Raw genomic sequence first — 26,770 nt, 5'->3', positions numbered from 1 at the left:
GATGCGTGCCACRTCCAGCCCAGGAGCCAGAGAGCTGAAGCACCACGGCACAGTGCCCAAGCTACTGTGGTGTTCCCCGCCACGAAGGTGCCTACAAAGCGTCTTGACCAGAGCTGGGTCACATCCAGCCAATATGAGCACAGGCAGAGCACCCTGGATCCCTCTCTTGATGCAGGTGTGCTACAAGAGCGGGCTACCCAAGAGCACTTCCTTGGCCTGATGCAACTCAAAACAGGAGAATTTGTAGGGCCCTACAGTCCTACCTGAGAGTCTTTTACCTCAACCTCACTGCCTGCAAAAGGGACATGGAAAGGACACTGACAGTTCACACCATGCCACGGAATCCAAGGAATTATGATGGGCCCGAGCCCCTGAACAATTAAAGAACTCCCAGGGATTCKCCAAGATCTACTAATCAGTAAGCTGTTGTGAAGGGTTACAGATCACATTCGCCCTCCTCCCCTCGTACATTACCATTAATGGGTTCAAGTTCTGCCCTCAACTTGGCAGAAGTTAAACTCAAGAAAGAGTGTTCAGTAGTCAGCCGCTGGGAGTGCAGTAATGAAAATCTCCAGGCTCGTTTTGTTTAAGTGTTCTTGTAACTTATATTTAYGTTGCATGAAACAAGTGAAACAGGAGAATTGCATAATGACAGTAGTATCAAATTTCAGGCAGTCAGAAGGACGGAATTGCTAAKAGTCACCTAGCATTAGGGATCAAATTTACCCAAAGTGCTCCTATTACATCAGCGTAATATAAACACAGACATCAACAGAAATAGAGGAAATATAAAGAGTAATTAAACATTTGAAAGGAGAGAGTACAGAAGCCTATGCTTTTATTTTCAAAGCCTTGAAAGTGGTCAGCAAAGAATCAATAAAGATATATGTGCTATGACTCCTCCACTCTCGGCACTTTCTACAGAATTACAGAGTGCACTAGTCTGAAAAGGAGCATTTCAGCTTTCACTTACAAGGCAATTTTTTTGCAAAAGAAATTCAGAGGTTATTCTGGCCATWCACAAACCATCCTGACATTTCCTTTCAAAATCAAAGCATCCCTTGATCCAGTGAGTCTTTTCTCTCCCTCTGTTTCATCCATGTTGAAAACATCAACAATTATGGGCCCCATTTCTTCCAAAAGAAAGGAAGAACATCCTGATATGTTTGTCTGTCTGCTTCTTTCGTTCCTCTTGTGTCTTCCTGCATATCAGCAAGAGCTTCCTCTCCCTTTCCAGTGGCCACCACACCTACCTGCGTGACCAGGTGACTCGCAATTTGCTGCTGTGGCTGCTGAACCTGCTGGGGCTGTTGGGACGAAGGCTGCTGCTGGGACTGCCCGATCATCTGGCTCCGTATCGTCTGCTGCCCGCTGGGTGGGTTGTATATTGCCGGGGTCCCATCAGGATTTACAAACGGTTGGCCTGAAACAAGACACCCTTCCTTCGCTGAGTGCTTTCAAGAACGCAGTATTTACCATATGAAATTATATAAACCACATGTTTAGTAACAGTTTGCTTTAACTGATCTGCTACAATAGAGTGCTCTTTACTGTCAATGCCTCATTAGAGTAACAACTATCTATTTTTTCCCAGGCAAGGCAGTTAGCTTCTATTACAGAACTGCAATTTAACATAAAGCTGGCAACATTTTTGTCTGAATTTTGCAAGGACGAGTCAAGGTCTAAGACATCTATGTACATCACATGTCAACTGGCAGTGTTTACATAGGAAAAAATAGAAAGAAAAAAATATAATGATGTGACTTTTTACAGTCATCTCCAGAGCCTTTTGCCTGGCCATAACAAGGAAACAGAGAACTAAACGAAATTAGCCTGGGGTTTTCTCCATGAATTCTGCTCCCAAGCAGACTTCAAGTTCTCAAGGTTGTTGAAATTGCCCAAATTTTCAACCCACTGTGATCTCTAAAAAAAACAATGACCAAGGCAAGCAGAGAGAGAGAGAGCAAATGCATAGAAATGTGAGAGCAAATGTATAGATGTGTACCATCACAGGCTTACACCACAGTGAAGCATAAACAGGACTGTGATGATAAAATTACAGTTTCACAGTAAAAAAAACCCAAACAATTAAATCAGTGATTAAAACAGACAACACAAGAACTTGGTGGTATGGCTATGAATGACATAAATGAAGCCATAATTCTTAACTCCTTCAACCGCTGCCAGAACACTCATTTTCTTTGGCAACACTTATTCCCAAGGAACACAGGGAAGGTTGCCATGACCATAAGGGGATTCAGGTGCTATGGTTACTTGAAGCAATTTAACAATGAAATAATTAATGCTAAAATTGAAGTCTGGAGCAAATACAGAGATAGTGGATATTCAYGCACATTTTCTTTTCCAGCAATAGAAGTGAAATGTATATGATTACTTCTAACACACTGTAACTCATACCAAAAAAAATRTTATTAATATAATTCCATCCTTGAATAACATAGTACTTTACTTTTGAAAGCTGTGTCTCAGTAATTAGAGGAGACAGCACAGAAAGTTATCAAAGAAGTAGCACTTAAAATGTCTTGGAAAATTTGTCAAATATAGGACAAATTATGTCTGAAGTTGAACTACGAGTAGAATTGGGGTTGTGAAGACACTTGGTGAAAATGGCATGGACAACACGAGGAAATTATTGTTTTTTCCCTAGACTTGGAATCTTTGGTTCCAGAAGTAATTTATGAGACTTGGGAAGGCTGAGATGATCCTTCAGAACAGCATCTCACGTATCTGTGCTTCTAACTGCCATCTTCTCACAGATTTGGGAGATAAAAGTCCCTCGAATGTAAAATACCATGAACGGCAGACAGACAGGGGAAGCTTTTAAAGATGATCTCCTTCCTGAGCATCAACTGTGACCCTGCTGGCAAATGATGATGCCCTGAGCTGCACAGAATAAATGTCTGGAATGGAAATACCAGGTTCTGGTGTCCACAGGGAGCAGAGGCTTAAAGAGAAAAGAATTCCAAAAAGGCATTAAGTGGGCTGCTGGGAATCCAAGTGGGTGACAAGGATAACAGATTCCTGAAGCCCCAGCCAGGTGCTCAAGGGAAACCTGAACTGAAAGAACATTTCCCATGGCACAATGAAACATGACAGGACTGAAAGACAAAAGGCAGCAATGTTTATAAAAATGAAAAAAAAAAGACCTATTAAGAAGAAATCTTGGGATAGGAAGTGAAAAGGAGAGATCAAATGGCAATCAGAAAGACATTTGTAAGTTATGAACTGTGGYCTTGACAGAAAGGCAAAGATTGTGGTGTCATTTAAATGAGTAAGAATGAAATGTAAACGCTCTTAATTGTTGAAGAGGTTATGTCAGAGAGTATGTCAAGAAGAATCCTTTAAATGGCAAAACAGACTGGTGAGTGGGTGATATCAAGAGCAATATGACATAGCTGCATAAATGATCTCCTTTCCCAAAAGAAGTCAGAAACTTCTACATCAGGGGATGGAGAGCAAGGGTAAAGCGGAGGAGACGAATCAAAGGAAGCAGAATGCAGTTAAGGAAAGAATGTGGATTGCCAACACCTGAAAAGGAGCTAAGAGCTATAATCAGAGCTGAGAGATGCTGACAGCATCTCCCGATGCCATTAGAGGCTTGCACAGCCAGTGTCTATGTAGTGTGAAAAGAAGCAAAGCTCTTTAAAGGACAAGGTGCTTGGATCAAAAGAGAAGTAGACTGGAAATAAGCACTGTGCAAGGAGAGAAGAAAGAGCTAAAGAATCATGTTACACAGAGAAAGAAAATCTATTCTTTTTAGGAAACATGACTTCTTTTTCATTTTCTTTAAAATGTCTTTTCTTCATCTATGTTTCTGACAGCATCCATCACTTTGATAGTTAAGCACAGCATCTAGCAATCTCTAAGTCTCCTCCCTATGGAGTTTCTTTTGTAATGCAATTGTAATAAGATGCAAAGATGCTGAGCCCAAAGAGTGGCAAATCCGTAGCATACATTTTGCTGCATGTCAAAAACACAGCTGACACGACAGTACAGGCTGACTTGCAACACAAGTGGCAATACAAAGCTATACATCTGAGATGAGAATTTCATTCTTTAGAAGAACTTTCCCTCCTCCATTTATTATGTCTATACTTACAAAAATGGTACTGAAACAAAAACAGTTTAAATATCTAGCATTTACTCATTTACTCTCTGAACAGTAAAGATCCAACACACAGAGAACTCTTGATTATACCTTGGAGGACAGAGAAAATATAAATTATTGTATTTCTCAAACAGAAATATCTCTGTGAAATATAATATAAAGACTTAGCTATAAAGAAAAAAACTCCAAATAAAATGCTCGTGAATGTTCCATTAAGGATTTCTAGAAAACTCTGGCCTTACTCTCAGTTCCCAGTATAATAGAAAATTCAGCACTCTGAATGTTTCACTATTTTAAACCCAGCATAACTCAGAAGGGCAGAATAGCCAGTCATGGTTGCTGAAGCAGTCCAAATCATTGAAAAAGCAAGACAGGCTCAACCTCCCTGTACCTTTTAAGAGATGTCAGTACAATAACATGGGGAGTAACAGCTTAACCTTACCTGGACTTCATCTAAACCACGGACATAACAAATTGCCTTTGACTTTCAGCAAGCACTCAAGTTCAAGCTGAGTGGTTTTTGAAGTGTACATAGTGCTCAGACGACAGTTTGTGTGCCTCTGTACTGCTAACCAGCAGGCCGACGCAGAACTGAAGCGATTAGAACTTTCTTTTTTTAACAAAACTTCCAATTTAAATATAATTGTTAATCAAACAGCTTGTATAAAAAAAAAAAACTCTGAAGTGCTAATCAGATGCAGCTTCYAAGCCTTCTGTAATTTTTCTACTGTTAAGTATGATGTCTAAAATTTAGAGCATTGGATTTCAGTTGTCCCCTATCTCAGGGAGCATCATTATGGAGGACTTTTTCTCCTTACTAAAGTTAATGAGATCTCAGAGGGTTCACAACCGAGAAGTGCCAGGACTTTACAAGATCTAGGCATTGTTTGGGACTACAACGTTATATATCATTTCCCACTGGCCATACCAGAACACTGTAGATTTAACAGCTGCTCTAAAAACAACCTGCCAAATCTCCTTTCTGTGCAAAAAAAAAAAAAAAAAAAGCCATTTTCTTCCACATAAGGTGCCTGTAAAGTATCTCTAGTAAAGCATCTTTAAAATATCTCTAGAAAAAAAGAAATTTTCTCACTCCACAGAGGGCACCAGGAATATGACAGGGCAGCAGGACGTGGGAGAGCACCTGACTGACCTGTGTGCGGATTGAGAAGGATACTGCCAGGTGGTATCCCCGCAGCTTCAAGTGGAAGAAGGATATAGCTGGTGTTGCTGGCTGCTACCTGGCCGCTCATCCCATTCTCGGCGTAGGACACGCTGCCCGCGGAGCTGGCGCTCGCTCCGGGCAGGAGAGGTGCGCTTTGGAGAGGCTGATGCAGTCGTGACAGGGATCCTGAGGAGCCAGCGCTGCTGGAAGACTCTGAGCCTAGCGCAGAGACAGAGCTATGGTTACAGTGGACCCACAGCGACAAACCATCGCTCGTCACGCGCACTGGACAGGCTTCAAACACTGCAAAAGCAAACATGAGGCTGTGCCCACCAGACATCAACGTTCAGTGGGATTTGCACAATTTAGAAGAGTGTTTCCAACACCTGCAAAGTCTGTTGCACTGCCCAGCCAGAAAATGCTTTTATCAAACAGAACATAGAAAGCTTATACTACAAAATATACATATAATACAAAAGAATCCGTTCATAAAGTATAAACACAAGGTTTATAAATGAAAAACAAAAAAAARCTATTAGAAGGTTTTCTATAAGAAAAACAGCATCTCAGCTCAGAGTTCTCAGCCAACTGACTCGGTAGCTGTGCCATATTTTATATTAACTCACAGCTACCTAACATTTTTTTCAGCACTGATCTTACTGTAAGTGATCAATCAAGACAAATTAAATGTGCTAAAACAGTGCAGCAATGCCTGAAAGGATGAAGAGTCACATTCTTTTAAGACTCAAATATAATCTACAAATTTCAGAGATTTTACTTGATGAAATTTCCATTTATTTGATGCAGTAATGTCAAGAACCTCACTGAGAACGTAAGACTCTGATAAACACTTTGCTCRAAGCAGGAAGTTAAGGCAAATACACAGGAGGGTGAAAGCAAATGTCTGTATGGTGCTTCTTTTTGGAAGCAAGATACAGAAAAATCAAAACCGTTTTGTATCTTACTTAAATGCCCTGTCTTAAATCTTCCTCCTGCAGATGTAGACTGAATGGAAAAATGGAACACTAACTTAAGTATTAACAAACTTCTGTTCCCATTTGGAGGGCAAATTATAGCCTTCATTTTGGGATACTTCTAGAGAACCCCATATTGGACTGCTTAAGAGACTCTGCTTCTTTCTTTGTAAAGGCCTTATTGGAATTCATTTCTTCCCTCATAATCAGACAAGCTTATTTACAAGGAGACCAGTTYGTAAGTGTATGGTCTTCCCAATGGGGATTGCTGTGTAAAAGCTGATACATGTTTTTATCCTCTTTTTCAAACTTCATAGCCAGATGGTAGTTACTACAGAGATAACCATCTTTCTGAACTGTGTGCAATTTATCATTGGAAAAAAAACCAAATCTGTCTCTCCAACAGCTGATCAAGAAAGTAACAGCAATTTCTAAAGATAGATACATATATTTTTCCAGTGTACTCCACAGCTGTATTAGTGGTTGTTTTTTCTTCCCCTCTCTGTGTAGGCTGGAAATTCAGAAAGATTATTCCTGCTGGGCTACTTTTATTTACTGGATCATTTCACTTTTCAGTGAAATTTCAGTGTTTGCTCAGTTGGCAGAGATACTCTTACATCCTCAGCAAGCTACTCACATTATTTTCAAATGTAGACGCAACTGCAGCAGTTTCATTTTCCTTTTGTAGCAATTACCATTTCTTTCCCTTCATTCAACGAGCCCTTCTACATTCATTTTATGCTGCTTCACGGACTTCTAGCTTTATTTACTTCTCTTTTTCTTTATCTATTTAATGCAATGGATTTGAAGCTATCTGGAGACACAGAGCAATGACGATATTCCAGAAATGCCTCATTAGTATTTCTGAGCATGTCAGTAGTAGCAAGCCTCAATTTGGATCCTCTGTCTGCCCATTTTGTGCTATTCTAAAATGCTGCAAGCGGAGAAGACCATCGTGCCTCTGACATTCAATTCTTTTCCTCTCGGCTGTTTTTATGGCAGAATTCAGATTGATCTTTACCAACTTCTGAATGTTAAAAGCCAAAGGACTTGTAATGACTTCAGATGCAGTTATCAAATGCTAAGCAGAAGCAGCGAGACAATCTCTGAAGCCATCAGCACACATCAGCTACAATAACATTGAAAATGGCTGTCTTAAAAGATCAAGGATCTGCTCATCTGTGTCAGTAGATCAAGTTTTTGATTTTGAAGAAAAGCAAACAAGACTCAAATCAATTTCACCATTTTTTTATATTGTCAAAATAATCACAGAAGTTAATACTTAACCATTTTTGAATTCATTTAAGCTCTAAAAGAATGATCTATTTTTTTCATTTTTTTTTTCATCATTTTAAGTCTGGACATATTATATCACGTATGTTCCAACATGTTTGGAAATTAACACAAAATTCATCTTGACCTTATAGCACTGAGGAACTGCTTTCACAGTTTCTAAATTTGGAGTAAGAAACCACCACATAATGAATTCAGTGCTGTAGARAATGAAAAAACAACAACTATCTGATTTTATTCTGATTCATATGGGAGATGTCTTGCTAACAACTTCTGAAAGGAACTTTTGAGTAAATGAGATTCTTGCCCCCATTACACAAACTCTGTTCCTTTTTTTTCCTGCATAGTTGCTTCTAGGCTAATCTATATTTTTTGCTGCTTCACAGTTGACATAGTAACTGCCTTCAGATTCTCATCCATTCCAGTAACATATTTTTAAAGTGTTCTCAGAGARTCACCATTCTGAGCTGTTGTAAGAAAGAAAAAGAAATGAAACAAGTATCAATGTCTCAAAATCTTGATAGCAATTTCTGGGAAAATGAGGAGGGACAGAGAAAGGAGGCACCCAAATTTTACAGTGTTCTGAATGCCAGGGATCAGCAGAGGACATCTTGCTCTATTTTCTTTGGATTGCCATTTAATAGCTGAAGAATTTAACGTTTTCCTCTGCTTTTCAAGGCAGAAGTAAACTTTGGCCTTCTCAACTGGACCATCATCCTCTACTCACTCCATTTTTCTAGAGTAGCACAGTGCTGGTCATTCATGATTTTTTGTATCTCCTGTATTTTTGTCTTGGTTGCAGTTTCTTGATTTAGAAGTATTTATTTGTTAGTTTTAGAAGTCAGGTGTAATTTTGTATAATATATGTAGTTTTTTTATGATAGTGGTATGTGCTCATATGGACATGATACTTCTCTGCAAACTCTATTTCTGAAAATAAGATKAATGTTTCAGCACAGTAGGCTGGTATTAAGCTTATGACTAGAAGCAGYTGGCTTCTAATTTAGTACTCATACCTCAGCATTCTTGCAATTTCCCTTGGACTCACAAGATCCATTAAAAAAAAAAAAAATCTAGTTCCAAAACCCAGACACTGAACCATATTTTGCAGGRCACTTTATCCAAAAAAAGGTTTATATATTTAAAAGTCTGCCGTATAATTGTATTTGCCCTACCAAATTAGCAATGACACCTAACAGGACAGATTAGATTGTAGTTCCGATTACTTGGAGTCATTCCAAAGAAGTTAATGATTCCTACAGATCTCTATCAGCACAGCTGACACCATAACAGAGTCAGCTTTTGGTAAATGGGGAGGAAAGAAACACAGTCCACCAGATGTGCATTCCACTAATGGAAAAGGAAAAATACATTAGAAAAAAAAACCTCAATATTCAAGAGCTAGGTCTTTTAAATCTTTCAGCAATTCTCTAGATCTGTAGATATACGTACATAGTACTTTTTATTTTTTTTTTCCAATAGTATCACATATTTCCTTTAAGGAATCCATATTGAAAATTATTGTAGTGTCAAGGAAAATAACATGACAGGCTACGTACTGGATTTTCTCTTCATGAGTGTAGTTAGACACTGAATAGATCTTTGATAGCCATAGGGACTTCTACTTCACCATATATCCACTATATATATATATATCCACTATATCCATAACCATATATGATTAGTCATCCCTGAAAAGCCCATTCAGCTACAGGAAATCTAAACTAGCCAAGGCTTTGTATGGTGTCTTATGTTTGAGGAATTCAATCTGATTCCAGTCTCTTAAATTATTAGCTTTCCATATCAGAACTGATTTATAACTTAATCAATACTTCCCTATATATTTATTTAGCTTTGCAATGAGAAAGTGGAARATAATTTACAAGATACAATCTGTGCTTTTAAATGGAACAGGTGCACAAAAATATTCATCAGAGAACCAGTAAGATAACAATGCAATAAGTGTAGGGCAGCTTTCTGCAAAGTTTTGCATGAATAAAGTAGCATAATTCTTTTGTTAAAGTCTCATTTCCATGCAGCTGAATGCAATTAAAGTTTAGGACTAATAGATACTACTAAATTCTGCAATGGAAACAGTGCCTTCTATGATCAGCCTTCACCTAACRGGAGGCTGACCACTTCCTGTGTTTCAGTTTTCTTCCCACTATGAACCATTAATTTCTGATTTATTAGAAGTTAATATTAACGGAAGATCATTAATTTTGGTGATAATATTAGAAATGGTCCAGAAAGGCAACAGTACTAATGCTGCATTACCATGTATTTCCCAAAGGCATCTGTAAAGAATCAGTGAAAAKCCCTAAAATACTAGTTTTTCTTGGCTCAGGCAATTTGTTTCACAATGCATCTTGATAATTATCATGTAGTTAAAATAATTTTCACATTTATAATCATCTTCTGACATTTAGTCAATGAAGAACATTGTTAACTATCATTGTCTTCAAAATGATCTCACAAATACTAYATAAAAGCCAAAAATACTTTGAATTTATTACTGTGAATTGTAGAAACTCTTTGAAGAATAGACTGCTATTTTCTACAGATGGTAGAAACTGGTACAGTAGGTACCTTAGAAAACATGTGCAAATACCATATGGAAGCTGTGTCAGCTGTATGAACGCATCATTTTTTAGCGCAGGGCAAACAGTTTATCAGGGCATATTTCCCTGTTATTTTTTGAGCAGTTATTCTGTTCTGTTTTAATGCTATGCAGTAATGGTTCAAGGATAAGGACAGAAACAGTGATGCAGATGTTACTTGCTCCGACTTTCCTCAGGCTGACTGACAGTTTCGCTTCATGTCCCGGCTTTGAAGGTGCGAGTTTGTTTTGACAGACGGCCTTGCTCTTTTCTTGCCTCTCCCCTGCCTTTACTTTCGTTTAGTTTCTTTTTTATTCTCCATATGCCTCAAGTAGCTTTCCAAGGGAAATGCTTTGCTTAGAGAGTCAAAGCACTTACAATATGTAATTGCAAGGCAAAAAACATGGAATTTTAATAATACTGATGATTCAAAAATGTATTATAAGAGTTTTCATTTAAAAATCATTTTGGGTTTGGTACACAGAGAGTGCAGATACATTTACAACTATTGGCTTCAGAGATTTCTCTTAATATATTTTCTAAGTGCCTCATTTAACGATCTTGATTTTAACACCAGGATGGCTCCTTAAAAGAATCTTTTGCAATTAGGACATGCTCAACCCTCCAAATCTCAGACACTATTTAAATATTGTGCAACTCTACCATGCAGTGCAGAGAAGTATATCTAATTGCATTCTACCCAATAGGAGCTGTACTAAAAATGTATACTCATATACTGTRTCTTACCCCTAGATGATGCATATCAGATTGAACTATAAAACAATAAGAGGATCCATAGAAGGCAAGGGAATATGGAGGCTAAACTATGGTTTACTGCATACTCAGGTCCCCTTGCACAGCCTAGTTTTTCTTATGGAAGCTAAAAAAATATATATTACAGGAGTGCAGTTTGAAAGCCACACATGCATTGTCTCCTTAGCATGAGCACGTGTATGACAGCGAAACAACCTGAACAGTGATACAGTGCTACAGTTCACTAAAGTGAAATTTTTATCTAAATTCCATAGGATTCTACACAGGTAAGAATGGAGTGAAATTGAAGGAGAACCTTAGGATAATACCACATGAAAGTCTTATTGGTCTAAAGTCTCACAAGAAATGTAAAATAGAATTGTAAAGCAAGAGAGACAGGGTATTCCAAAAGCTCCCAGCAGCTTTGTGAGCAGCAGGCTTTGAAAGAGCAGCTTCCAGACCAGCTTGAGTCCCTCTCATCTGCAAGATATATCAAACACATCTGAAGGTTGGCAGAACTGATATTGCAAATTTCCTTCCCGTGGGTCCTGAAGCACAGCAAAGATTAGCACAATTTTGGGAACAGGAGTGAAATTTGATCAACCTTGGTTCGATAAACGGGGTTAAATGGAGTAATATCCATAAAATACTCTCAAGCCAAAAAAGTGCTAAGTGCTAAGTATTGATTACCACTTGTCCTGTACTATATTTATCAAATGAATGAGAGTGATGGAATCATCTGGCAGCCTCATTATTTATTATGCACTTTTACAAAAAAAACAGAATAGAGTAGCTTAATGGCATGGCTTGAAATTACTTAGATCCAGACCCTATGACTCACCCATATGTTAATGTACCYGTGAAGTTAATGCAAATAGATGCAGAATTCCCACCAGGTTCATCCTCCTTTAAATGGTGTTTTCATTTAATTGGATCTAAACAAGAAAACGGAGACTGCAGGAGCRCTGTGAATCCAGCTCTTCTGACGGCTTATGCTACAGTGCACTGGCTTACTCACCAGGAGGTAGAGAGAGGCTCAACTCCAAGGTACAGATGGTCCACACTTTAGCAACAACAACAAAATGTTCTTGGATTTCTCATCAGATATACCTCATTTAATTCTTCACATGATTCAAAAATAGTAAAATTCACAGAAAATTAAAAATTATTCTTGTTTTGTCTAAGATTACTACCTTTGCAGGCTATAAAAATGGTATGCAGTGCTCAAATACTCTGTTCCCGGAAAACTGTACTTTACACGTATGGTCTGCAACCTCTAGGTACCAGGTTTTCATCTTGATTCCTTAAAACTGAATACAGCTATAACTATACTTGGATGGGCATACATATGGCCCGTACAGAGGAAATGCAATGGTTCCTGCAATTCATGATAGACCATATTCTCCGATGCCAACACAGTCTTTCCTCACCACAAAAGAGAACAGCAGTGTGAACCCAATACAGTACTAGCTACCTGTTTTGGACAGTTTGCCGGTACTTCTGTTACTTGATGAGCTATCTCCTCTTGTCAGAACGGTTATTCCACCAAAACTTGCTGTCTTGGTTATGGCTGGCTTCAAGTTTCGATTTGAACTGTCTGAGTCTGTGCTGCTCCACGGCCTCTGGTGGTCTGTCCACTTCAGCTCGTTCTCCGTGCTGCTCTGCCGACTGCCAGATGCCTTCCCCGTGCTATCCCTGTTACCCCTATGGACATCAGAAAACAAAGATTTAGGCACAAACACATACATCAAGGAAAAGCCTATCTTTGCTTWGACCGGAAGAAATCTATTATAAGACATGTTCTGCATTTACTACAGTGTGCCTGAAGAGGGTGATTTGTCCTCAAAACTCATCCAGTTTCAACCAGTGAATACTGCTATGCCTGTTTATMTGCACTGCACTTAGCACTGCTGCCCTTTCACAAATGTCTTAAGAGCACTTCAGAAGGAACCAACGCAGCAATATTATGCACCACTAAGGACTCACTGCTGCTGGCTGTTGGTTGGCCTCAAACTGCATGCTGGTTTCCTCTTTACTGTCCCCAACCCTCAAAAGCTTCTCCTAGCAGCTTCAAAGCCCAACCTGTCCCCTTCCTTTCTCTTCCTATCCACCCTCTTCTTTTGTGTTGCCTCTTGTTCCCACTCCTCTGCCTCTTTGTCTGCTCTGACCTTTTACCCAAGGMCTCCCTCTAAACGTGTGTCCTCCATCCTCTCCAGTGCTAAAGCTCCACTTAGATACCCACCAGACTGTGCACCCACTTAACCACATCATCACATTCCCCCTCTGCTTCTTTACCCGTCCACAAGCTGAAAGTCCCTGGAAAGAGGCTGTCCAGCCTTGAATAGCTGCAAAGCATTCATGACATAGTGAGCAACAACTTAGTAAACCAAGAGCAAAGAGCAGAAACCAGAGCAGAATTCAGCTTATTCTGATGAAGTTTACAATCCACTGCTTAGGTGGTGAAACCTGTGTGCCTAGTACAGCTTAGTGTACCATGACTGCTATTTAAATTAAGGCTAATAACGTTTACTTTTGCAAGGCTTTCAGAAAGCGTTTTCAACGCCTCTGTCCTGAAGAATAACATCTTGCAGGTTTGAAGCACTCTATATAAATGCAATTGGTGAGACTGCATCTGTGTGTTTTTCCTGTCCCCTGCTCTTTATTACAAAACCTGCTGAATGCAACGGAGCAGAGCAGCAGGCCAGAGACCTCAATCAGCCTGGTGCATTCCTTGCCTGTGATCAGAGCTCTGCACAGATGCCATCAGCAGGATCTACCTGGTCATTTCTGCTAGACCCAGACAGTGAGAAAGCGTAAGGAGAAACAGAGCAGTGGCAAGAATACAGAAAGAGAGAAATTTAAAAAGAAACAGTCTTTAAAGCTTCACAAAAGAAGTACAAGCAATATAGAGATACACATGCAGTGAAGACAGTGCCTCTACCTACCTGGTGGCTTTGCTGGATAGGGAAAATGTTTCTGAAAGTCTTCACTATTTCCGCCTGCTCTGCTTAAGGCTTGTAGCAGCAGATTGATTTTAAAAGCAAGTTGCTATACTCAGGTCTGATTTGAACTGAATCTGGGGGCCCTGACAGGGTGGGAAAGATCAGACTCTCCAAATGCATCTCAGGAGGAGGGTTTTTTTTGTTATTTTATTTATTTATTTATTTTAAAGTTGGGTCTCTTACTGATCCTGCAGGTCTGAGCAGAAAAAAAAAAATAGATTTTGGAAAAGAAAGGTCACTGAAGAGACTTTTTAATATGTTGCTGCTTTAGATGAAGAAAACCCACTCAGTTTTACCACAAATCAATTCCAGAAAAGCAGTTTAGTCTGAGCACCAGTCTGTGCAACGTGCACATCTTCTAACATCAAAGCAGAACAAACTTTACCAGTCATAGTCACACCCAAATTGGGGCAGCTTGAGCAGATGAACAATTCAAAATCTATAGTTCCTAAACCAAAGACTCCTGAAACCAAATGAAAATCCCATTGTGACTTGCTCATTCAGAGTAGATGATAAACAGCATCAGAACCTGTACTCTGTACCGTGCTCTAGCAGAAAGATGACAGTATTCCCACTCATCAATATCTCGCTCAGTGAGGGCACAAACACAGAAGTTATTGGGAAACAGATATTAAATAAGCCATACAAACCTAAACAGCTGTCTTTTCTTATGGGTGTCATTGCATACACTACTGTCTTCCAACAGCCTACTGAAAAATGGAAAGATAGATTATGATAACAGACCTGTTAATTCAGCTTTATATCTTATCTGTAAAATTACATTTAGCTTCTGCAACACTTTCCAAGTTGCTAGAATCATGAAGAACTAAATCTAAGATCACCCCCCAACCACCCCACCTATATATGTTAAGTTGTGCACGGTCAACTTAACATATAAAATACCAGCCAGGGAGACTGATGACCATTTGACATTTTTGGTTAATGAGCAAGGTAATTATCAGAAGCCAAGGAAACATGCTTCTACATCCAAAACACAGTTATACAAATATAAGCTAATAAAAGTATAAAAAAACCCACAAGCCATCAAAACACTGCATATATAACTATAAATATTATTGTCTTGGATAACTCTGCAGATAGATGCTGAGGTTCTCTGACAAAAAGAAAAGGCTGTGAGCTTTTGTCTTGATTGAGCAAAGCTCTTAAACATACACTAAGTTTCAACACATAAAATAAACATTTTTTCTCATGTACAAAAACTATGAGCTTAAGTGTTTCACACCATCAAAGGCAGTAAGGCATGCCGCAAGAAAAAACAGTGTTCTGACAAATGCAAAGCGAGTCTCCTAATAACAATAGTGCAGATAAAAGTTCAATTTTGAGCCTGGCAGTTTTCTGGCCCTTGAGTATGGATCCCCATCTTATGAAAGTTTGTCAACCCGTTCACAGGTTTGAAAGAAGTGGAAAATGTGCAGAAACACAAACTGGGCAGGTTCACCCGTGGGTGAGCGTGTATCTTATATTACAAACAAATGAAGGGTGTGAAATTCACAGTTTATTCCATACAGAATCTCACCCTACGCTCAAGCTTAACAGTATTTACACCCCCTCCAAMTTCATTTTGGAACATGAATAACTATCACTTTTATTCTGCTGTTTTCTCCAGAGAGGGAAAAGTAGGTTGATGGGAGTGTCTTGTTTTTGCTTGTCAGGGCTTCTCTATTACAATTTTGATTTATTTTGATAACATACATATCTCCATAATSAGGTTACAGAAGAAACTGATGAAATACATTTGTTTTTTTAGAATACTATGTGCTTAGATGACAGTGGTCATTATTTCCTGAGGGACCAGCCTCATTCCAGAGTTTTGGGACCATCCTTCAGAAAAACTGGTTTGCATCATTATTGTGAAGCCATTTTCTGTGGCTCACATGTACACGCATCTGCATCTACCAGAAGTGAGGATGGACAGTGACAGAAACGTTGTGAAAGATGATATCTCCTTTCTTCATGCCAGTGGTGCAGGGTTTTAAAACCTGCACAAGACAGACTTGGGCTAGCACTGCTCCATCACTCACCAGTGCAACTCCTAGCATTTTGGATGAGGCCTTCAAACTGCCAAAAGGGTGTATAATTTCCAAAATCTTCCACATAGCTAATTTATGACAGCTAAGGAGCTCCTATTTTGTATATTGTAGTTATGTTTCTTCTTTCCTTTGCTTTAAAGGGATTTATTGCAATAAAAAGAACACCCACTGGATCTATCACACGGGAATGCCAAACAACAGCTGGCTGTGATATTATCGTGTCATTACTGTGATGCAGGAGGAAAGAGGGGCTGATTTCAGAGAGGTCTGTGCATTTATAAGCAACAAGTGAACGCCAACGCTTGGCCCAACGGGAAAGCAGGTTAAACAACAGAAACACACATGCAGTGGTTCATAAATACTGCCAACCCAGTCAGTGTCGGAGCGCTTTTAAAAGATCATGAAGTTAAATCCCAAAGGCACTCCAGACAGAGACTGGTCATTGGAAATGCTATGTTAGGAAGGGTTTTCCCTCCTCCCTCCCCCACACTAGTATCTTGTCTGCTCAGATGCAACCTGCTCATAATTTCAGGATGATCTCTTTTCTCCCCCTAAAGCAGAAAACCACCACAAGCCATTGGGATTACAAATTTGCTCAACAGTCTTCTCATTAGGACAAACAACTACAGAGAGACAAAATAATGATAGAGAGAAACAGCTGAGTTAAAAACAAAACGAAACAAGCTATTTTTACCTGTTTTCCACAAAAAGGTTTTCCTGGGAGCAAACTGACTGAAAAATAAAAAAGGCATTGTATCAGACGCTCTAGATATGCTCTGCTGTTCCAATTCCTTCCTTGCTTTTAGAATTACCTCCCCTGTTCAGGCTTAAGGGGATATTAATTCATGCATCATTTGCATTTGCAGAAGACAAGAGGGAAAGAAAGTCAAGAATAAGGTCAGGCCAGTGAAATAAATTCCATGCATTACAACACATCGCCAACGAGGGGTCTCAGTTCTGCGACAAACTGAAACTTCTTAGCCTTGAGATTGGAAGAAGGTGCTAGGTGCAAAATACTGGCGTGTCAAAGGGGAATTTCTTTGCCTACTTAATGTATGGTTTCACTATACTGCCCTGCTTGCTAGGGAGAAGCAGAATAGCACAGAGCTGCAGGTAGGAAGGACGGACAGGAGGAGAGCATGCACAAGTGACAAAGATCTTCAAAGGAAAGGAAGCTACTGCAATACTTAGAAATAATGAAGTATTACATGATTTTATTTTACAGTTGGAAAGGAAATTATAATACCCACTTGGAGATATAATATGATGATGATAATATCAACAATAATAAAATCTATTGTAAAAAAAGCAAAAAGAAAAAGGAAAAAGTTTTGTGCTGGAAGATTTAGATCTGAGAAAGGTAAAGTGCTGGGAAGAAATACATCTTTTTGGCAAGTGTATAATTCTCTTWGCATTACTTAATTTTTTTATGCAGAGAAATTAAGCTGTGCTCAATTTCCCATGAATAATTCTCCTTCTTTGATTTATTCCATTTCCCTCCTATTTCATGTTCACGACACAAAGTGCCTGGTAGCTGTCACTGGATTATATCGCCGTGAGGTGCAGAAGAAAAGACACTCGGTACTTCCATTGAATTTAAACAAAAGCAGCGCAGAGGGAGGAGGACCCCTGAGAGCACATCCATTCCCTCTCCAGCAGCGGGACTCAGCTCAAGGAACCACGGGATGCCCTCATTAGTCCCGTCCAATTCTAATGACACAGGAAATGCGTGGATTTAGGATGTTCCTCTTTCCATACAGGGTGAACTAGTCACCTACATCCACATACACAAGGGAGGAGTTTATGCTGGACAASCTCAGGCAGCTCTCCCACACCACACTGATGTTGGAGAGTAGGTGGTGTTGACCCCTCGGTGGTGTGGGCTCCTCTTGGCTCCCTAACCCAACTRGCAGGGCCCTGGGGTGCCTGCGGGGCAGGCGCTTTCCTCACTAACTCATTCCCGAGCCTTTCCTCAGGCTCTGGATATGGGCGGCCAGCCCCCAGGGAGCAAACTGCCCCAAGGCTTTCACCCCAGCCGCAGAAGAGTCTCATGCTCCAGCTCTTAATTTAACGGCTTCCCAGTGGCCCCAGTGGCAACGGCACTGGAGATGGTGCTGGGCTGACCTCCGCTGCTGGGCTGCCCCTGCACATCTAGGTTTGTGGCAGGCACCTTATCCCCACTGCAGCCACGTTTCCAGGGCGGCCCCAGCAYGGCTTTTCCAGGACAAGTCACTAAAACCTTTCCTTAGCTTACAGTGCTCACTTGTGCCCCCAAGAAGAAAACAAAGCAAAGGGGCATGTACCTGCTAGAGAGAAAGTAATTACGAACATCAATTTGTGGATGTTTTTAAACAGAGTAAATGGAGTTGGGCATAAAGCAGAATACCTAGGATTTACATTTTATTAAGCAAGGAGAGAKGCCTGCTCTCTGTTCAGTGATATGATGGCAATCGCTATATGCTCCATAGCAGACCTAAGGACAGGCTCTGTAATAACTCCATCTGTCTTCCAAGCCAAGGATGCTGGCACAAGGCCACGCAATCCCTACAATCTCTCTTTTTCAAAACGTGTGCGAGGCTGAGAGGCAGAGGAGAGAGACACTTTTTTCATTATGTTATTCTTGCTGTTAAAAATCAGAGGGCTAAGCAGCTCTGGATAGCAATTTAGCTACTACAAGGTCAGGACACACTTTCCTGAGCTGCAGCATCAATAATGCTCAATTTAAAGCACCAGGAAAGCTTAAGAAACCGCAACAGAGCTGTTGTCAAAACTATTTATAAAACACTTGGCTCTCATATACTGATTTAAGATGCTGCAACAAATCGAGGAAAGGAAAAAAGTTATACAACATTACCTACAATTTCTGCTCCTCGGGGATCTCTGCATGCAAGATTTCCATTAGGGCTCTGTGTACCGCTAATTATTATTTATGAAACTAATATTTCGCTCCTGCTTCCCAGAACCTTTTAAACTCTCAACTGGAAAATGCCTATCAGCTCTGTTAGTGCACTAGGAATATGGGGAGCTGCTGCTCCTGTTTTTAATTACATTAGGCAATGCAGAGAACTATTAACATGCGGCCATATCCTGCCGTGGATACCATCAGGTAATCATCTTGCCATCAGCTAACGAGATATRATAGATCTCGGGCTGCCAACTAAAGGCTATTGCTCGATTTGCTGCCGCAAAGGAAGGCTCCGTGCAGCCGCACTGGAATCTCAGTGCTCAGGAAACCCACCGGTAACGTTAGCCAGTACAAGGCACATCTTTGCTTCACTGCTATTCATTTTAAAGCCTCTTCTTCCTACTAAATGCTGTTTTTTCCTACTACAAGGATARGAGAGTGTGACGCTTTGCAGATCTCTTTTCTGAATCTTCTCCAATCAGAGATCACTAGCGAAGATCCTCAATGTTCTCTTCCTTGGAGAAATTCTCATGTATTTTATCAGGAGTGTCTGACCACTGCTTGCTCAAAAATGACCCTTACAACTACCCACAAAAAAAAACCCCAAAAAGCAGTGGATAATTTCCTTTAATAAGTTCCATAAGTAGTCCTGGGCAATTCTGGCCCTTGTGAAAGTAATAACTACGTATTTCAATGAGAACAAAATAGTTACTAGAGAATACACTTCAAAACTGTGGATGGTCCTTCTGTGACTCTGGCTCATGAGGTTATGCATCACATTAACCTCCAAGAATAAAATTCCCCCTATGTAATTTGATTGCTGTTTGTTAGAATCAATCTCCTGCATGCTCAAAAGCCAAATGCTCTGTACTATTTACACAAGCATTTGGGATTCTCAGATAAATCTACAGTTTGAATCAATATATAATGGTAAGAATAAGAGGCTTTTCTTCTTTTAGACTCTTCTTTCTTGGATAATTACTTTTCAGCATTCTAAAAACAAAGGTTCATATTAGAAAGTTCTTTTCAAGGCCCAGGTATTTCATGTCTCTGCTCTAGTGCACTTGGTTGTTAAATTCACAAATTTTTGTAAAACTAAGTTTCTATTTAAAAGAGGTGAAGAATAAAAAGTACAAGCTTTATGATTAAATAATAATCTCAGAAATAGCTTTGAGCATACCAGGGCTCAAAGCAATGCTGTTTTTCTATAAGCAGCCTGAAWTTTTTTAAAAAATTGCATCTCGTACTTTTCATTTCAGTGAGGGCAGAACTACCAATTTATTACCTCTTTCTTCACCAATCATTTTAAGATATCAAGTGAAACCCCTCAACCTCTACTACTTTCTATGACTCTACAGGTGACAGAGGTCATTAAAACCTCTAGTTCTCCTTGCCAGATTTGATGACAGCCAATGTACTAGATGGAAAATTTGACTGAAAGTATAATTTACTGACTGACTAATACCGGATTAATCATCATAAGGGCCATCATAATGATGCCATTATTCACAAACATATTTATTTTGTTCAAAACTGCTACTTGGAAGTGGAGATGCCTGCTGCACTGCAGTGTTTCAAAACCTAATGGAAGAGCTAGAAAGCTTTCTGGTTGACAGTAAATGGAGTCCAGATTAAGGTATTTTTCCCAGCATTTGAAACATACAAAAAATGTTGACTCCTGCAACCAGACTGCAGGTCAAAGTTCTGACTCTTGGGCTGATAAGTTATCCAAAGAATTCTGGCTGCCTCAAATATACTTAGAAGGTGTCATGCAGCACAACAGGTTATGCTGGCACCATCAACACTGTGGTTGCACTTTGGAGAATTCTGATGCAAGCCCTATTTGTGCACACTATAATTAAAAGAAAAGTATCTATAATCCATTTTCTAAGGCTAATAAGCAAGGCACTGATGAAGGCTTGACTACTGCAGTGCACAAAGTGCAGAGATAATAAAAATACCATATGATTAATGCTTTCACATCTCTCTGTCTCCAATTTGAGCAGCATGACAAGACTTAGGTTCCTACCTCAGAGAAATATGGAGAAAAATTTAGCTGAGACAGGAATTGTTCATCCACAAAAGGAAGAAAAACAAAAAGGGCATCATCTGCCACCATATACAAACACTAACAGAATCCTAGGAAAGACCTCATCTGTGAGGAATGTTCCACTTGGAAGGACTCAGCTAAGAAATACATTCCTTTCAATATAGCTATAGATATTAGTATATGTACAACTGCAATGAGTAGTACAAATTTGCCAAAAAAATTACTGCAATGTGACGCATTGCTGGCTCACTAACCCCTGCAATAAGCAGGGAGAAATGGCAAATAAGGGGATATGAGAGAGCGAGGGAGAGATATCTACATGGCAGATCTTTAAAACTGCTCACTCCCAATCCATTTAAAATCCCTACCACAAACCACACTGTTATTTAGGTCTTGCCACTCTGCAATACCAACCCAGTGGACCACATCAACCTCCAGTTGTGACCAATTAAAATGCTCACTGCTTGCCTAGCTTTAAAACCTAAGTCTCTAAACGTATAAACAACAGCCCATTGTGCACTGAATTTCAGCACACTTTGCCAGCCACCTGAGTTTCCCAGCCTGGTTCTGATTTCTAGTTGCTTCTTGTGACATAAACTGCACTACTTTGGCAATACCTTTCCATAGGGCGTTTTACAACATTTTGCCACACTTGAACTCTGCTTCAAAGCCCAAAGATTCTTCTATTACTGGGCATGCTCCTTGCTAATAAACTGAAATGATATATTTCATATAGGAGACAGGCTGCAAAAGAGGCTTTTGCAGCCCTTGAATGATTCRGTAACCCTGTTGTACACACTGTAGCAGCCTCAGACCAACACGCTGAAAGTGAATTGTAAACTGAAGGGGTTTAGCTTCCACTGGACTTTTTTCAGACAAGAAAGAGGAGAAAGACAGGCTAAAATCATTTAAATATGAGCAGCTACTTACTAACAAGCACTGCTACTTATCATGGTAAATATGCTCGGAGGTGAGACAATACGCACCTTAAACCAGTCAATGGATTCTGCTAACAAAAAATAACTKGAATGGATACAACTCCAAAACTAAAGCAAATAAAAGGACATTAAAATAATATCATTAATCCTGTGAACAGTTTTAATTTAAAAGGACACTGTCAAAAATAATTTTCTGTAACACTTTCATTTTTTTTCCCCTATATTCCTTTAAGGGACAAAGCTCCCACTGAGATGTGACAGAAAACAATATTGACATTTTCTGTTTTTTGTTTGTTTTTCCTTCTAGGATTCCATGATTACAGTAGCATGGCAATTCCTATTTTTTTTAAGGGCTATGAGGTACAAAACACTAATGTTTCAAATGTAAAGACTTTGCTCGCTCTCTAAGTATTGATTTTTCAGTAAGGCAGAAATTATATTACCTATTTCATCTTATTCTTCTCAGAATCATCAATGACATGACTCTTTGACAGCAAAAATTGGGCTCCTCAATCAGTCATTTTTAAAAAGAAAGAAAAAAAAAAAGAATAAAAAAACCTGCAACTTCACATTTAATTTCTATTAGTGTCTCGGTTGTAAAACACTTGCCCCAAAAGAAGTAACTGTGAGGAGGCTCTCTAGAAAGCCACTTGACAAATTTGATCCAAATTGACACCAAAATGAAATAAATCACTTATCTAAAATTATTGAGAGTGCCCATTTAAATCACTGCTCTTTTGCTGGCAAAAAAAAAAAAAAAAAAAAGAAAAAAAAAAAAAAAAAAAAAACAAGAAGAAAAAAGAAGAAAGCCTAGACCACACAAACACAAACATTCAAAGAAACAGGATAAGCATTCCCTAGACAACATGCTGGGCCTCGTCTACCTTCCTCCTTTCTCCCTGCAACTCTTATCACCTCCTGCTCCAGAAACTGATGAAGTCCAGAACCCAATGAACTCATCTCAAGGCTCTTCGCTTCAATCATCTTTCCCTGTCATCTCCAACTCCACTGTGCAATCCAGCTGCAGCATTAATGTTGGATGGGGAGAATACTGTCTGACTACTGATAAAGATATGGCACTAAAGAGGCAATTAAAACAACTACTCACATCTTGTGCAAATATTCTCTCCCTCACTCTCTGATACTCCTCTTCTCTCTCTTCAATTGATTTACTTCGTCTGTCATCTCTAAATGGATGAATTCTGTTTTGCTGAGCAGAAAAGAAACCAGGAGGGTTATATAAGTTGAGCTGTTAAAAACTGCAGTTAAGTAACTGTCAGCTGAGAATAGTAAATGTTCATTAAAACAAAGGAAGCATGAAAATGAGAGCTTTCAATCCTAGGGTGGTGCACAAAGCACCTTGCTAGGCTGGGCRCCCTAGGGTTTCCAGGCAGGCCCTGCAAGAGTGTTCCTAGATGGAGTGGCTGAAATACGGCTTTCTGCATGACCTGTGTGAATCTCCAGTCCTAAACTCAGATCTTCTCACCCCATGCCCTAAGTGTCATTGCTTTTCACTGATAAGATTTCTCATCTTTCCTACTGCTGCCAGGAATGGGAGGGCAGGGAGTAAATAGCTACCTATGAAATCGAGGAAGAGAAGAGGTAAACTGAGCACTAAGTAAGCTACAAATCCTAAGAGAAACCCAAAGTCTATGTTTACAAGGAGGAGGAGGGAGTCCAAAATAAGTGGCGCAAGTGTTTTAACCACGTCAACAGAAAAGAGAACTTTCAATCTCAACCTCATTGGGAAAAAAAAAAATGGCACCACAGTGCCAAGAATAGCTGTGTCCCAGGCAGAAGAGAAGGGAGAACAGCCAGCAAAAATTTTGCGCTTTATTTGCCATCAGGTTTTAAAGCACTGCGCCCCACAGCACCTTGTAAACAGAACGTGCTGCCTTCCTTAGGCTGATTCCCATGCTTATTGCGCCCTGAAAACATTTGTGTTTTGCCTGCAAAGCCAACTGAAAGGCTGCTTTCAATACAACTGAAAGAAAGGGGGAAAAACAAAAAGAAAGCAAAATGAAAGGAAAAACAGTCCTTCACTGAAAACATGAAGAGTGGCAATGAGAGACTCACTGGCAGAGACTCCACAAATACAAACCTAAGCAAAGAAAACATATGCTGTCTTACCTGTGAGAATTTTACCATTAAAGCAATTCACGTCAGAAACCTTTTTGATTTTTGTTAGTATTGGTCACGGACACAGCTTACACTGGGTTGAAACAGCACGACACTTGCTTTTAAAGGTAGCACAAATGCACACGTGGCCCTGGTGTACCTCTTCTCGTCAGACTCGTGTACAGCAGCGCGGTGTTGGGTTAGGTGACAAGCGACACGGAGAGGAGGAGCGCTGCCACGGGGCATGCAAAACAAGCAGGTAAGTCACACGGACAGYGAAACATGGTGAGGGCACAGGGGAAGGAGGGAACTACAAGATGAAAATGATTTATTCTAAGGTTGGAACTTCTTTTAGGACAGTTCAAAAATCAACCTGGCCTGTGKTTTTTTGGTGGGGATTGTTCTCTTGCTTTTATTTTTCTCCCTTTTGGCTGCAGCAGTTTCTCATGGGTCCSTTCTGAAACCCAGCTCTGGACAGGCACAACCGAAGGAGCAAGCTGCAGAGGAGAGGTTGCAGGGGGGGAACCACTGCTGTGGCCACACGAGACATGGAGAAAGACAGAGCCCTCCTGCAGCTGGGAGCCGCCAGGCTGGCATGCAGCAAGGCCTGCGCCAAGCAAAGGGCCCATGCAAAGCCACACGCTGCCCCTGCTGAAGCCAGCGCGCGCGGCTCGAGCCTCTCGGGGGGACAGGGAGGACGGGGACAGGAGACGGGGAGGAGGAGGAGGAGAGCAACAACAAAAGAACAACAATAACATCAGTCAGCCCACCTGCGAGAACAGAACAATTTCAGCAACTCTCGAACCGAGAACCAACCTGATTGTCTTCTTTATCAATACTAGAGTTATCTCGCTTCAAGATAAATCGCTTCTGGGATTCTTCACCTTTTTCATCTTTTAAATGTTCAGAAAACCTTTGCTCTGGTCTGCCAGCAAAGTAAAACATAGCAATAAAAAAATCTTTTTTTTGGTTTCGCTTCGATTTCTCAGTGCTCTTTGTTTTCACAGAGGCATTTAGTGCAAAAAAATCAGTCAACATTTGTGGTCATGGTGAGACACTGCCTATAGTTGTCTGCTGCTGTCCTACTGCTGCTAACTGTTATTGCTATAAATAGCTTTTGTTGTTGTTATGGAGAAAGGAGCAGGAATTCAACATCTCGGTCACTGAAATATTTAGACTCTCCTCAGTGGCACTGAAGGACGAGAGAACAAATTAACATGCGGGATGTTAATTTGCGCCTTCGGTAGCTGGGACCTCCAGCTATGCTGCCGCGTAGGGGAACGCATCTACCTTTAAAAGTAAGGAGAATGGGAGGAATTGGAAAACAAAACCGTGAGTCTCTCACTCCCGATAAAGGAAGCTGGTAACTGGAGGGACCGATGGTATTTTGCATAAACAAATAATTATCTCATCACAGCTAAGTGGGGAAAAGACTCCAGACTGGTCGGRAGTACCAATTAGCTCACTGCTGTTAAACCCATTCAGGCTCCCCCCCCCCCCCTTTTTTTTTCTTTTAAAGAGCCACATCCTACTAGATAAAAGCTTCACATTTTCAGGTTTGTAAGGTGGGAGGAAGGAACCGCTCCTGGTCCTTCCACGTTTATACCTTGCGGAGAGAGCAAATGTTAAGAGGCGCCTCCTGTCATGGAGCCGGTACCGACAGCCACCTCATACACCCAAACACACAAACCCCTCAATTCCCACCCCTATCCACAGGGCATCTGGCGGCCTTGAGAAACCAGGAACCAAAATTCTTGTGCTGGTAGCTGCTGTCACAGCCCTGTTAAATCCCAAGCTGGTCTGGGAAAGGAGCAAGGCGCCTCCATGGGGCAGYGCAGCCCTCGCGCTCTGCGGAAGGAGCGTTTCCAACAGCAGCACGGGCAGAGCAGGCACGGGTCTGGTTTGAGACCCGTACAGCAAATTCCGTACAAGTATGTGACACCTCCACTAACATTAGCACAGCTCCATCAAAAGTAGCATTTCTGGAACGTGATGGCTTTGTAAACCATTGAAAAAATGTTTTCTGGAAAATCCAAAATMATTTTTTTCCAAATTAAATGCTCAAATCCAAATGTGCAAGTTAACAATAAAACAAACAAAAAATGGTGGCTATTYGTGCTACCATGCAGATTTGCACTTATCAGCAATGTATTGCGAATCAAACAGAGCACACATTCACGCCGCAGTTGGGGTCCATAGCAGTCCACAGTCGTACGTACGGGAAATACTTGTGATGAACTGTYAGAAAGACAAAATATTAGGAGACAGCAGTTCTATCTTGCTTTCTGTAGGGTTGAACTTGGGCTCCAACATCTCGCAACTCACTCTTTGCAACAGAAGGCAGCTGCCGGATTCGCACCCATTGGGAGACTTCAAAGCTCCTTTGCCCATCAGGTGCAGGTGCTGGGCGCTCATGGGGCTGTCAGGTTCAATGCGGAAACATTGTCAAGAGTCCTCAGATGCTTTAATAGGCATGTTTTTAGAAACCCCACTGCAGTGTGGATCTCTGTAGAGTTTTCTAAAGTCACTACATTAGAAATTATTCTAATTAAATGCAGTGGTGCTATTAAATGCAGTGGTGTTTGCTCAAATCCAGAAATACTACAAAGCCATATTAATGGATTTATTACACCAAAAAAGAGCCCCTCAAATACTCTGCTTTAAAATGAGTCACTAAAGAACATCACTTTTCTGTTTCTTAAAACACAAAGCTTCTGCAGTTTCCAATCAGTGCAAAATTTACTGCTGCAAGCTATCTACTAAACATCTAAAACTATATTCCTAGCATAATA

The 26,770-nt window shown here is 40.3% G+C and overlaps 1 protein-coding gene across 1 annotated transcript in view; it reads right to left on the bottom strand.

Annotated features, from left to right (window-relative positions):
• The window catches only part of ARPP21 (cAMP regulated phosphoprotein 21), a 91,817-nt gene that overhangs the window by 44,679 nt on the left and 20,368 nt on the right, over window positions 1-26,770 (bottom strand). The window contains exons 8-14 of the mRNA XM_026052310.1: window positions 24,795-24,903; window positions 22,969-23,070; window positions 16,662-16,699; window positions 14,567-14,626; window positions 12,389-12,618; window positions 5,283-5,513; window positions 1,254-1,423 (exon numbers count right to left, since the gene is read on the bottom strand). Of these exons, the coding sequence (XP_025908095.1) occupies window positions 1,254-1,423; window positions 5,283-5,513; window positions 12,389-12,618; window positions 14,567-14,626; window positions 16,662-16,699; window positions 22,969-23,070; window positions 24,795-24,903 (940 nt within the window). The remainder of the gene's footprint in view (window positions 1-1,253; window positions 1,424-5,282; window positions 5,514-12,388; window positions 12,619-14,566; window positions 14,627-16,661; window positions 16,700-22,968; window positions 23,071-24,794; window positions 24,904-26,770) is intronic.

This window comes from Nothoprocta perdicaria, unplaced genomic scaffold (assembly GCF_003342845.1).
Source record: "Nothoprocta perdicaria isolate Ctin4 unplaced genomic scaffold, notPer1 scaffold_87, whole genome shotgun sequence".
In the NCBI taxonomy this organism is placed as follows: domain Eukaryota; kingdom Metazoa; phylum Chordata; class Aves; order Tinamiformes; family Tinamidae; genus Nothoprocta; species Nothoprocta perdicaria.
This window is presented reverse-complemented; position numbering and strand designations above follow the sequence as displayed.